The 14,841-nt window shown below is 34.1% G+C and overlaps 1 protein-coding gene across 9 annotated transcripts in view; it reads left to right on the top strand.

Moving 5' to 3' along the window:
• The window catches only part of ZC3H13 (zinc finger CCCH-type containing 13), a 96,234-nt gene that overhangs the window by 31,903 nt on the left and 49,490 nt on the right, over positions 1 to 14,841 (top strand). For all 9 annotated transcript variants that reach the window (XM_019447531.2, XM_019447532.2, XM_019447530.2 and 6 more), the window contains 3 exons: positions 3,811 to 3,950; positions 4,551 to 4,711; positions 8,614 to 8,811. In XM_019447531.2, the coding sequence (XP_019303076.2) occupies positions 3,811 to 3,950; positions 4,551 to 4,711; positions 8,614 to 8,811 (499 nt within the window). The remainder of the gene's footprint in view (positions 1 to 3,810; positions 3,951 to 4,550; positions 4,712 to 8,613; positions 8,812 to 14,841) is intronic.

Below are 14,841 nucleotides of genomic sequence, written 5' to 3'. Positions count from 1 at the left end.
CCTCTCATGCTCTGTCTCTCAAAAATAAGCAAACATTTAAAAAAAAAAAAGCAAATAAAATTTGGATTTCCCATTGCCTTCAGGAACCAAGTACAAATTCTTACTGTACAGAACTTTTCATTATCTGGTTGCTGCCTGTATTTCCAACTCCTTACCCCCAAGTCTGTTTTTTATTTGGTTCCTTAAACTTCATCTTATTTGTTTACCATACTGACTAGTGCAGTAACATAAAAAGGGAAAGTGTCATTGCAGTAGAAGAGGAAATAAATGAACGTATTTGGTAATCTTATAGGTGGGTACATTCTCCTGAAGTAAGGCATAAAACCCAGAAGCCTTATTTGAGTACATAAAGATTTAAATTTTCTGTGTAACTAAACTACAGTTTAATAATTAAGAAGTAGATCACCAAAAGGACATATTTACCATGTATAACATGTATAAGCACATGGCATAAGTACTATATAAACATATAATGAGCTCCACAAATAAAAGGAAAATACAGTCCAGTTGATAAATGGGCAAAAAAAATTAAATAGGTAATTCATAGAGGAAATAGAAATGGTCAGTTGGTACTCAGGCTCACTACAGAAGGAAGTCAAGGAAAATAAAAAGGTAGCATTTATTTATCTGTCATCAAATTGACAGAAATGAAAAATATAAACGTTAGAAATGGGAGTTTCCGTTGGTAAAAGCTGTTTTGAGGTGTAGTTTGGTAATATTAAAAATAAAGTTACACTTATCTTTGATCCAGCAACTCTGTAGCTTACGAAATCTGTTCTAGGGGCACCTGGATGCCTCAGTCGGTTAAGCATCTGACTCTTGATTTTGGCTTGGGTCATGATCTCACCGTTCAAGTACCCCATCGGGCTCTGTGCGCTGATAGCATTGGGTGTGCTTGGGATTCTCTCCCTCTCTCACTGTCCCTCACCTGCTCACCATTCTTTCACTAGCTTACTCTCTCTCAAAATAAATAAACATTAAAAAAAAAATCTGCTCTAAAGAAATACTTTGCACTTGTGAACCAAGGAAGGTGTCAGAATGTCCATTGAAGTCTTGTTTATAGAGCAAAATATTAAAAACAATGTGTATCAGAAGGAAACTGGTTCACTAAATTACAATGTGTTCATATTATGAAATGCTTTTCAGATGTTAAAATGGTTCCTCTTTGTATGATGTGGAAAGGTATCTCTATAGGGCATTGTGTGTAGTTTTAGTCCCATTATTTTAAAGAGCATAAATATAAAGGTTTATTTTTATGCATACAACACTAAACTAGTAACATTGTTATCACTAGAGTAAGGTAGCAGTGGGAGGAGTGTAATGGAATTTCTCCATTTACCCTGTGTACTTAAGAATTAACACTTTTAATAGAATGTATATATTAAAGACAGAAGCAAATACTCAACCGTAAAGTCTTTAATCCATATATGTATACCTTGTATATTTCTATGATTATTTGCATAAAACAGATTACTAGAAGTAAAATTGTTTTATTAAAGGGTATTAATGTTCTTAAGGCTTTTACCCACATTGCCTAATTACTTTCCAAGATAGATGTCCCAGTGTCCTAGTTTGCATTGTTAACCTTCAAAGAGTGAACATACCTTTTATCTATACCTTTGCTAATACCTAATACTATAATTAGAAAAAAGTACCTCTTTAATACATGAAAAAGGCATATTTAGGTACCATTTGCATTTCCTTCTTTTTGTGAATTGCCTGTTCATGTCCTTGCATTCTCCTTTCAATCAGTAAGAACTCTGTATGTATGAGGAATGTCAACCTTATGTATTGTATTTTTGTATTATATATTTTTAAAAATAGCTGCCTTGTAAAATATGCCATTCTAATTGTATTTAATATATTTCTAATGACTTAGACTAATCATCTATCTATATGAATCAGTTTTTATTAGGCAGTTATAATGATAACCTCAAGGTATGAGACACATTTTCTAAATTTATTAAATGGTTTCAGACTTCTTTTTTTTTGTCAGGTTGCATCATGTCTGTTTTGTATTTCATCTCCTTATAGGCTAGGAAGACATCTTCCTTTTGTTTATAATAGCTATGCATAAAATAAGAATAAATTGTATCTGAGTAAAGACTAGAGAGCTTTTCCTCTGAGCAAAATATATTATAGTACATTGACTCTGACATATATTTTAACTGTTCAGGCTTACCCCTTTGGTAGGATAGCTGGGGATTGAAGGACTGAAAGCCAACTTTTCATTTCTTACCTGTGTTCTATATTGGTGACATTTCCAGGTAGTAGTTTTTAGAGGGGTGCAGGGTATTATTGATAATACCATTAAAAACACTATAAATCATTCTTCACAATTAATTACTCTTCCCTTTGTTTTATACATACTTAGTATTTAACTATGGAATTTTATCTGCTAGCAATTTAAGAATACTGTCAAACTGAATCTTTGAACCCTATTATTCATTGATACAAAGTGTCTCAGAGTACAAAACAGTATACAGATAGCCATTATTTATTTAATTAAATTCAGTATTTCCAATCATTTTATCTAGTAAATATAGTTCTTAAATATAGTAAATTATAACTAGTAAATATAGTCCTTAAATATTTAGTAATTGCTTTCTGACTGAAAAATGTGATTTAGTCTATTTTATATATTTACTGAAAAATTGTCATCATCTTCCAATATAAGATGAGCAATCAATTCAGTTACACAGAGGATATGTAGTTACCCCCTCTGTTCCCAAGCAAATAAATGGATAGTTGGAATTATAATGTATTTGATCTGTACACGACAGTGATGTTCATTTTCTTGTGTTTTCGACAGTCAAATAGGACTATTTATCGTCGTCGTTTTTTAGTTCTTCATTTTATTTCTTTACCCCAGGTTAAGGAATGGTGATCTTCAGTGCTAAAAGTTAGAAAAGTTAGAAAAGGCACCTCAGTTTGTTATCAGTGTAGCCCAACATTGTCATGTGTTAGGATAAGAGTCACTGAAATTCCTTCCTCTAGGCTCTTTGGCATTTATATATAACAAATGAGGGTGAGAGGCTGGGTGACAGTGCCAGTAGCCCCTGAAAACTTCTGCATGTTGCGAAGGAATAGCTCTGCACATCATTCTTTCTTTTTCTTTCCTGTTTTTTTTTTTTTTTTTCCTTAACAAGTCTTTATATTTTTTCCACTGGAAAAAATGAATGGAAATAGAGACATCGTACCACATCTGTTGAGGAGATGGACAGTTCTGATCTAAGGAACTATCACAAATTGCTTATAATGGAAAAGTTACAGATCTTTCGGATGTTAGCTCACGTACACATTAGTGTTAAAATTACCAAACTTTACTTTTAGATACAAATCAGTTGTGTCACTAATAAAAGGGAAATATGGAAGCAATGTAGGACACCTAATGCTACCTTCATTTAATACTGATGAATCTTTAAGAAAGTCAAGGACATAATGAAATCATATATACAGCCTGAAATACTGAAGGCTTTGGTATTTTTAATACTTAGAATTTACATGTGACTTTTTTAACGGTAAAATTGTGAAATCCCATCTCCTAACCAAAAACCCAACTGCCAGACAACCCAAAATCACTTTAAGAAAACCCAAGTGTCTTAAAAATGTTTGGCATTTCATAAAGAAATCAGCCGTACTGATTTTAACCCTTTATAGAAACAGTATATATTTTTTATCTTTGAGAAGTATGTTATTCTAATGAAAGACCACCATTTTAATTTGCATAAAAAATTAGTTGAAAAAGTTTCTCTAATTTTTGGTGTAATTTTGATAGTTTCTGACAAGTAATGGAATTTTATCTTAAAGATTCTGACAATGGAGATATTAATTATGATTATGTTCATGAGTTGTCGTTGGAAATGAAGCGTCAGAAGATACAGAGGGAATTAATGAAGCTCGAACAAGAAAACATGGACAAAAGAGAAGAAATTATTATTAAAAAGGAGGTATGCTATTGAAATACATGTTAGCAATTAATATCAACATGGGTATTGATCAGAGAACTCATTAGCCATTTGTTGTGTCTTAAATTGTATCAGGATGTTGATAAGTTGATCACGTTACTGTAAATCAACTACATGTTAATATTCACATTACTCTATTAGATAAATAGGAAATATTTTTGCTTTTGGACAGGTGAAAAAACTAAGGTTGTGCTGCATAGATTCACCGGCTAATGTAAATGGGATTTGAATCTATGTATGTCTGTTTCTTAAGCCTAAGCTATGTCTAGAATACTTGTTTATTTTTTAAAGACTAGGGGTACAATTTATTGGAATGTAATTTGTGATTTTTCTGAGGAGATTTTGAAATTGTATAATTTTGGTGTGCTTTGTTAATAATAGTGTTATGTTAGGGCAGGTAATTGTAATTAGCATATTGGTTAAAAGCACATGTTTAGAAGTCAGACTAACACTTGGTGGCTATAACAGCACTTAATATTTCATTTGACTTTTGGTATGATTTAGAAACACCTGCTTTGTTATCTGATTATAACACCCATGATTGAAGGAGTTTCTGATTGATCTACTGAATTCTTTTAAAAGGTTTCACCAGAAGTGATTCGATCAAAATTATCTCCATCTCCTTCTCTAAGAAAGTCAAGCAAATCTCCAAAGCGAAAGTCAAGCCCTAAATCGTCGTCTTCAGCAAGCAAGAAAGACAGGAAGGCAACTGCAGTATCCTCACCCTTGTTGGACCAGCAGAGGTCAGTAGGGTGGTAAATAACGCCAGAATGAAATAGCTTTTTCTGAAGTGATACCCGAAATCTGAAGTGATACTCAGAAGAATTAGTAGATTACAGAAGAATCCTTGTAATACATTCAGTATTTAATGTAAGTTTTTTTCTTCTAAAATAAAGGTATGACCATATGATTTCACTCATATATGGAATTTAACAAAGCAGAGGAACATATGGGGGGTGGGGATGAGAGAGAGAAGGAAACAAACCAGAAGAAGAGACTTTTAAAGGTAGAGAACAAACTGAGGGTTGATGGAGGGATGTGGGTAGGGGATGGGTTAATTGGGTGATGGGTATTAAGGAGGGCCCTTGTTGTGATGCGCACTGGGTGTTACATGTAAGTAATGAATCCCTGATTGCTACTCCTGAAACCAGTATTGGGTTGTGTGTTAACAGAATTTAAATAAAAATTTGAAAAGAAAATAAAGGTACAAAATGTTTCTGTTTAAAAGAAAATTGATAGAGAACAATAAAACAAATGTCTGTGTCCCATCTGCTGTCCTTCAGAGCTTTTTTTTTTTTTTTTTTTTAAATAAAACATAACACACCTTTGTATTTTTGTCCCTCCCTCTTGAATTTGTTTTTGGTACTTGAGCATGTGTGTTTATACTTTCATGTGTATTATTTTTATCTACTTAGTCGTAGTACTTATATATTAAAGCTTTGCTTCTGCAACTTTCTTTTTCACTTAACATTTTTTATATTTGTATTGATCTATGTAGCCTTTTGTCATTTGAGTATTTATACTATGTGTTTACTCTTCTGTTGTTGAACTTTTAAGTTGTTTTCAGTTTTTCACTGTTACAAATTATACACAGTGAACATTTTTCTTGTCTCCTTGTGCACATGGTCATGAGATTAGATTCTTAGTTTATACTAAGCAGTATGAATATATTATTTAGAATTACTGCAGTAGCCAGTTGAAATAAAAGCAGAAATGAGTAAATATTACATTGAGGGACTAAGAATAAGACAGAAGACATTTTTCTATTTAATGTCACTCTGTACTATTTAAATTTTTTTTTTAATTTTTTTTTTTTTTTTAACGTTTATTTATTTTTGAGACAGAGAGAGAGAGCATGAACAGGGGAGGATCAGAGAGAGAGGGAGACACAGAATCTGAAATAGGCTCTAGGCTCTGAGCGGTCAGCACAGAGCCCGACGCGGGGCTCGAACTCACGGACCGTGAGATCATGACCCGAGCCGAAGTCGGACACTTAACCGACCGAGCCACCCAGGCGCCCCTAAATTTTGTTTTAATGAAAGCGTATACACTAATTTTGTTCAAGGAAAAAAGCTAAATAAACTAACCTCTTTCAACATACGACCAGTTGGCAAACTGTCTGAATCCACAATGAAACTCATATTTGTCTTCCTTCTAGTTTCTAGAGTTTTTAACCCTATTTCGGACTCCAGTTACTTTTTGCCTAGGTTATTGTATCATCCTTCTACTTTATCTAGTGTCCACTCTCCTGTGCACATAGACATTTCATTCCTCAACCCCCTGTATTCATTCATTTTACGGATGTTGTGAGAGAAATCTTGAAAGAACGATTGCAGTTAATTTACTATGCCATTGAAAAATTCTGTGGTTTTCCATTTGGTTGAATAAAATTCGGATTCTTTGTTTGTTTGTTTTAATGTTTATTCATGTGAGAGCTAGAGACAGTGCGAGCAGGGGAGGGGCAGAGAGAGGGAGACACAGAATCAGAAGCAGGCTTCAGGCTCTGAGCTGTCAGCACAGAGTCTGATACAGAGAAAGAAAGGATCTAAAAATGATAGATGAAATTAATTGAACTCTGTGCCACAAGTGGGAGGTACATTCTGTGCCATTACGGAGAAATCAGTTGACTTAAAAAAGGTTGAAAGATCTTGTTGCCTTTAGAATGTGCAGAACCAATTTTGACCCCTGTAGTTGGAAGGCACTTGAAAAGCCTATATTGTAACATAATTGTGATTTCCAACTACGTATAGTTTTGAAGGAAATATGAAGAAATTCTATACCATAGTGAGTGTATTGATATAATTCTGTCATTATAATAGCTTAGTCCCAAAATCTGAGTTTAATGCTACGGAGGTTTATTTCTCAAAGCAAATCAGAGTGGGTGTTTCTGATTAACAGGTGGCTGTCTTATGCATAAAGATTCAGTAACCCAGGCTCCTTTTGAGATGGCTTCACTTGGGTTTTGTGGACATCAAAAAATGGAACGCCTAAAGAAAAAAATTAATTGGAGTACTGCTCTTATCGGGCTCTACAGTTTACAATTGCCTGGAGTATGAGGATCATTTATTAGGCCTGGTAGTGGTGTACAATTCCACAAGCATTTTTGCCCAGAACTTGGTCACTTGGCCATATATCTCATTTCAAAGAAGTCTAGACAGTATAGTTCCAGCAGTGTGCCCAGGACAACATTTAGTAAACACCTAGCTAGTCTCTGTCACAGGAAGTAATGTGAAAATACAGTTTGTGTCAAGAATTCCTCTATTATTTTATCTTTAAAATAATTTTTAAGTAATTTTCCATTGGGGCGCCTGGGTGGCTCAGTCTGTTAAGCGTCCGACTTCGGCTCAGGTCATGATGTCACAGTTAGTGAGTTCAAGCCCCACGTCAGACCCTGTGCTGACAGCTCAGAGCCTGGAGCCTGCTTCAGATTCTGTGTCTTCCTCTCTACCCCTCCCCTTCTTGGGCTCTGTCTTTCTCTCTCAAAAATGAATAAACGTTAAAAAAAATTTTTTTTTAAATAGTTCACTGAGTTCTGGAAGAGGTTAAAAAAAGAAAACCTAGATATATCTTCATGAAAATTTTAATTTCTAAGGAAGAATTATAATCATCCCAGCTGAAAAACTGGGTAACATGCATAGGGAAAAAAAATGGACTCTACATTTTTCATCTACACTAAATGTTATAAGATATTGTAACAATATTTATAGAGGTCTGAGGTAAAAGGATATTGATACCAAAATACTGTATTCAGTCAAACTATTGTGCAGGTATGAGGTAAAGACAGATAACTTTGGATACATAAGGGTCAAAGTCACACCATTTGGATAAAATTATTTAAAGTGCTAAGTTAAAGAGAATATTCCACACCCAAAAATCACTTTTAGGTAGATTAAGTGTAAAAGACAGAATTCCCAAAAATTAGAGGACTGTTTTTGTAACCTTAGAGTTGAGAAATATTTCTTAACTCGAAGATTTAAATGAATGTTTATTAACAATGTTTAGGATTTCATTTATAGATGATATAATTTTCTGTTCCTTATAATAAAACATGGAGGCCACCTAAAAACTTACCAATCTGAAACTGTTTAGTTATGGAGCATATCTATTTGATGAAATTCAATACAACTTATAAAAATTATTACATCTATTTTTTGTTGTAGAAAGATCCCCATGCTGTGTTTAGTACAAAAAATTTTAGAAAACGTTGTAAAAAGATTGGGGGAGGGGGAAAGAGACATGGAAAAAGTGTGGGCATATATCCAAGTTGTTAACAAGGGTTATCCTTGGGTAGTGGAATTATACATGATTTTTATTTTCTTCATCTATCTTTCTATATAAGCTAAAAAAACAACAAAAAAAAAGTAGTTCATGAAGTTGTCCTGTGTCATTTCTTTTGTTGGAAAGAATCTTCCTATTCCACCTCTATCTTTCTCTCAGAAACCTACCCTTTAAAATTATGTAAGTGGCAAGTAAATTATTCGCTCATTTCTGTGTGTTGCTTTTTTTCTGGATATTGATTACTATTGCGTAAGATAGTAAAAGGCAAGGCATTGGAAGGAATGCTACCATTTTTAAAATGAAAAAATACCCATTTGACCTCCGAAAAGTAATTGGACCTCTAATGATAGCTTTGTGTCACCTTCAGGAATTCAAAAGGCAACCAGAGTAAAAAGAAAGGACCTCGAACGCCTAGTCCACCCCCTCCTTTACAGGAAGATATTGTTCTGGGGAAAAAATATAAAGAGAAGTATAAAGTAAAAGACAGGATAGAAGAAAAACCAAGAGACGGAAAGGACAGAGGACGAGATTTTGAAAGACAAAGAGAAAAAAGAGACAAGCCAAGGTACGTAGGATTGTATGTTTTCGGCACTCCTGTGTAGAATCTAAAATCCTTTTCATAAGCTTTTTAGGCATTACTGTAATAGATTTTTTTCCGTGTTTTAAAACTCTGTGTATGTGTACTTAATAATTCCCATATTGAGTTAGGGATAATTCAGTAAACGGTACCTTAAACATTTTTTTTACGATCATGAAATAATAAAATTTTCAATCTTAACCATTTTTAAGTATACAGTTTAGTAATGTTGAGTATATTCACATTGTTATGAAACAGATCTCCAGAACGTTTCATCTTGTGCATCTGAAATTCATCTGAATACCTATTTAAATGACTCCCGTTCCCCTCTAACCCCCAGGTCCCCAGCCCCTAGTAGCCACCATTCATTCTATTTTCTGTCTTTATGAATTTGACTGCTTTAGATACCTCATGTAAATGGACTCATTTTGTTTTTTTGTGACTTATTTCACTTAGCATGATGTCTTTAAGCTTCATCCATGTTGTAGCATGTGACGGGATTGCCTCACCTTTTAAAGCTGAATATCCCATTGCCTGTAGATCCAATTCTCTGTTGGACGGATGGGTAACTTCCACCTCTTGACTGTAAATATCTCTTCAAGACCCTTCTCTTGATTCTTTGGATATGTACTCCAAAGTTCGTATGATAGTTCTGTTTTTAATTTTTTGAGGAAATTTCATACTGTTTTCCATACCCGTTGGCCCATTTTACAACCCCACCAACAGTGTACAAGCGTTTGAGTTTTTCCACATCCTTACCAACATTTATTATTTTTTGTTTTTTGGACAGTAGCCGTCCTAATAGATGTGAGGTGATACCTCATTGTGGTTTTGATTTGACATTTCACTGATGATTAGTGATGTTGAGCATCTTTTCACATATTTGTTGACCATTAGTATATCATCTTTGAAATAATGTCTGTTTAATTCTCTGCCCAATTTTTAATTGAGTTATTGATTTTTGTTCTTAAGTTTTAGGAATCTATTATCTATTCTGGATATTAACCTCTTACCAGATATATGATTTATGAGTATTTTCTCCTGTTTATAGGTTGCATTTTCACTCTTTTGATAACGTCTTCTGATGCACCAAAAGTTTTGTGCTTGTTGTGGTCCCATTTGTCTCTTTTTGTTCTTGTTGCCTATACTTTTCGTGTCATTTCCAAGACGTTATTGCCATATCCAATGTTATAAAGATTTTCTGTTATGCTTTTGTGTTGGAGTTTTATAGTTTTACATCTTACACTTAGGTTTTTAATCCCTTTGGAGTTAATTTTTGTACATAGCGTAAGTTAAAGGTCCAGCTTTGGGGCGCCTGGGTAGCTCAGTCGGTTAAGCATCCAACTTCAGCTCAGGTCATGATCTCACAGTCTGTGAGTTCGAGCCCTGCGTCGGGCTCTGTGCTGACAGCTCAGAGCCTGGAGCCTGCTTCAGATTTTGTGTCTCCCTCTCTCTCTGACCCTCCCCTGCTCATGCTGTGTCTCTCTCTGTCTCAAAAATAAATAAAAACATTAAAAAAAAAAAAAAAGATAAGGGTCTAGCTTCATTTTTTTTTTTTTTTTTTTTTTTTTTTTGCATGTAGATAGCCAATTTTCCCAGCGCTGTTTTTTGAAAAGACTGTCTTTTCCCCATTGAGTGGTCTTGGCCCCCTTGTTAGAGATCATTTGATCATATATGCAAGGATTTATTTCTGGGCCCTCTGTAGTATTTCACTAGTCTGTCTTTATGCCAGTACCACACTGTTTTGATGGCTTAGCTTTCGAATACATTTTAAAATCAGGAAATGTGAGTCCTCTCACTTTGTTCTTCTATTTGAAAATTATTTTGACTTATTTACATGTCCCTTGGAATTCTATATCAATTTTGGGATGAATTTTTATATTTCTATGAAGAATGCCATTGGGATTTTGATTGCGATTGTGTCAAATCTGTAGGACGCTTTGGAGATTAAGGACATCTTAACAGTTTTAAGCCTTTCAGTCTGTGAGCATCTTTCCACTTATTTGTGTTTTCTTGAATTTATTTCAACGATGTTTTGTAGTTTTCAGTGTACAAGGTTTTCAACTGCTTGGTTAGGTTTATTCCTAAAGTGTTATATTCTTTTTTTATGCTACTGTAAATGGAATTGTTTTCATAATTTCTTTTTCAGATTGTTCATTGTTAGTGTATAGAAACAACTGGTTTTTGTGTGTTGATTTTGTGTCCTGCGATTTGACTGAATTTATTAGTTCTAACAGTGCGTGTGAGTGCATGCACACATGCACATAACCCGTAGGCATTTCTACGTATAAGATCCTGCCATCTTAGAATGGAGACAGTTTTACCTCTTCCTTTGTATTTTGGTTGCCTTTCATTTCTTTTTCTTGCCTATTTGCTCTGGCTAGACCTTCTAATACCATGTTGAAAAGAAATGGGAGTGGGCGTCCTTGTTCCCAATCTTAGAAGAAAAGTTTTCAGTCTTTCACCATTGAGTATGATGTTTGCTCTGGACTTTTCATAAATTGCTTTGTTAAGTTGAGATTGTGTTTTTCTGTTCTTAGTTTGTTAAATGTTTTTACCATGAAGAAGTGTTGAATTTTGTCAAATCTTTTTTCTATACTTATTGAGACGATCATGTGATTACTTAATTCTGTTACGTGGTACATAGTATATCGATTGATTGCTCTATGTTGAACCATTCTTGCATTCCAGGAACTAATCCCCCTTGGTCATGGTGTGTAATCCTTTTAATGTGTTATTCAATTCTATTTGCTAGTACTTTGATGAAGAGTTTTACATCATTATTCATCAGAAATAATGGTCTGTAGTTTTCTTGTAGGGTTTTTATCTGGCTTTGCTATCAGGGCCTCATAGAATAAGCTTGCAAGTATTCCCTCCTCTAGTATTTTTGGAAGAATTCCAGAGGACTAGTGTTACTCCTTTAAATGTTGATAGAATTCTTCAGTGAAGCCATGTGGTCAGGGTTTATCTTTGGGGGGAAGTTTTAGATTACTGATTTAATCTCCTTACTCATTATTGGTTTGTCCAGATTTACCGTTTATTAAATGAGTCAGTCTAGGTAGGTTGTGTGTCTAGGAATGTATCTATTATTTCTAGGTTATTGGAATTTGTGGATGTACAGTTTTTCATAGTATTGTCTTATTATCTTTTTTTATTTCTGTGGCATCACTTGTATTGACCCCACTTTCCTGATTTTAGTTATTTGAGTCTTCTTTTTTTTCTTGATCTAGCTAAGGATTTATCAAATCTTTTAAAAAATCCAGCTTAGTTTTGTTGATTATTTCTATTGTTTTTCTGTTCTCTATTTTGATCTTTAATCTTCATTATTTTCTTCCTTCTGCCAGCTTTGGATTTAGTTTATTCTTTTTGTAGTTTTTTGAGGTGTCAAATTAGGTTGTTAATTTGAGATCTTTCTTATTTTTAATGTATACATTTATCTATGAAATTCTTTTTAGCTCTGCTTTAGCTGCATCTCGTAAGTTTGGGTATGTTGTGTTTTCATTTTCATTTCTTCCAAGGTGTTTTCTAATTTCATTTGTGACATCTTTGACTCATTGATTAAGAGTCTGTTGTGTAATTTCCTTATATTTGAGGATTAAATAACATAACTCTTAAAACGTAGGCAAAGTACTCAGTAAATATACTCTTTATTTTCCTACTTTAATAATAAATTGCAGTATGATAATATATTAAAATGCCTTTCTATTTTCGGATTTTCACTTTGTAAAACTTGAGTTCTATTTTTCTCCCTTGTGATCAGAAAAAATACTTTGTATGATTTCAGTCTTGAATTTGTTAAGACTTGTTTCATGGCCTGAAACATGGTTTGTCCTGGAGAATGTTCCATGTACACTTGAGAGGAATGCATATTCTACTACAGTTGGGTGCAGGGTTCATGTATCTGTGAGGTCCAGTTGATCTACATAGTGTTGTTCAAACCCTCTGTTTCCTTATTGTTCCTCTGTCACTTAATCAACATTAACTTTTGGTGTAAATGGAATTACATAAAAGAGCCAGCCAGTGAAAGAGCTGAGACCCTTCTGAAAATCTGTGCATTTTAAACTTAATAACTGTGTCAGAATTTAGTTAAGTCACTGCATTAACTAATTTAGATTGTATGTTTTTCAATAAATTCTTTCTCATCAGCCAGTTTTCCCTCTAATGATGGTACTTCTTAAAGAGCTGTTTACAAAACTGAAAAATAAGGAGTGCTTGATTTTTAAAATTCATTTATTTAATGTTACTTGGGAGCAAATTTTTTTTTGTAAAAATTAACTTGAAGGTAATATTTTTGTGGCTCATAAAAATGCTTACAGATTTAATTGGGATGCTTTCCCCCTATTCATTTTTTAAATTAGTTTTCAAATTTGTCCTTTCATGAAATTAATATTTCCTCAAGAAAAAAAATGTAACTCTTTAGAGGGCTCTCAGTCTCTTTTCTTCTTGAGTTACAGCATGTTGGAGAATGCACCAGCCTTGAAATTACACAAATAGGAACTTGTATCTTGGCTCTGCCAGTTACATGATGTGAGACCCTGAATAAGTTGTTTTCTCTGAGCCTCTCTTTCTTCAACTGTTAAACATGCCTGATACAGCCTCATAGGGTTGAGGTGAGGATGAAATGAGATAATGCTTTAAAAAATAAGCAAAGTACTTAATAAATACACTGTGTCTTCCTACTTTAATGGTAAATTACAACGTAGTGATATTTAAAAATACCTTTCCATTTGCAGGTTTTCACTTAAAAATGTAGCCATAAAGATATCCTTTTTTTTTTTCCCCCGATGCTTATGCACGATCCTATTTAGAATCAGCTGTTAGTAATAAGGGCTTAATATGGGGGCGGGGGACTTAAGTACCTAAAGCAATAGTGTCCGAACTTGAAGTCTATCGAGAAGTATTAATACCTGATTTCAATCCCCAGATTTTCCTAGCTAATTAGTATGGGGAGCTGCCTTGATGTCTAGATTTTTAAAAGCTCATTGGGTGATTGTAATGTTCATCAAAGTTTGGGAACATTAACTACATACATTGGAATTTATTTTCTCATTTAAAGAAATTCAGAGGAAGGCAGTCCAAGACCGATAACACTGCTCGTTCCACCAAGTCATTGGGGATCCAGGTAGTAGCTGTCTTCCTTTTGCATGCTTCCATCCATATTCCAGGCAGGAGAAAAAATGAAGGGAAGAAAGCCTTAATTTTCCTGGAAGTCCCACACACTATTTCCTGTTACATCTTAATTGGCCAGAATTTAGTTTCATGGCTACATCCAGAGAGGAGGGTGTCTTAGAACTGTAATCCTTTAAACAAAAAAAAAAAAAAAAAGAGAGAGAGAAAGAAAGAAATGTAATCCTTTAGCTGAGCATATGGCTGACCCAAATAAAATTGGGTTTACTAAAGAGCAAGGAGAGAATGGATTGGGATAGCTGGTTGCAGTCTCTGCTACATTCATGGGATGCCATTTCTGTTCATTGTTTTTAAGTACCATTCTTCTTAATTAAGTAGCAAGATTATTAGAGTTTTAAAAGCAACATTACCTGACACTTTATCTGGGGTGCTCTGTGAACTGATATTTGTAATATAATTCGGGATAAATTATCTACCTAGTAAGCAGTTAACTTAGCCTTATAAGTTCAACAAAACCCAGTCTTTTCCCAAAAAATATATTTTGGTGATAAGCTTAGTCCTTTCCTTGTCTTGATAAGAGATCATCTTGTCGTACTTAGATGAGTCGATTTTTTTCTCTCCCATTATGGTGACTTGACTTAGAAGAACCAGAATGACCCTGTGAACTGCTGCTAGGACCTAATATCGTGTTAAATATTTATATTTAATATCATGTTAAATAACACGACCGAATATCGTGTTAAATATTCTTGCTCATTTACATTTTAAGAAGTATTTTGGGGCATCTGGGTGGCTCAGTCGGTTAAGCATCCAACTCTTGACTTTGGCTCAGGTCATGATCTCAAAGTTCGGGAGTTCAAGCCCCACCTTAGGCTCTGTGCTGACAGAGCT

This window comes from Panthera pardus, unplaced genomic scaffold (assembly GCF_024362965.1).
Source record: "Panthera pardus isolate Hobbes unplaced genomic scaffold, ASM2436296v1 HiC_scaffold_1, whole genome shotgun sequence".
Classification (NCBI taxonomy): Eukaryota; Metazoa; Chordata; class Mammalia; order Carnivora; family Felidae; genus Panthera; species Panthera pardus.
This window is presented reverse-complemented; position numbering and strand designations above follow the sequence as displayed.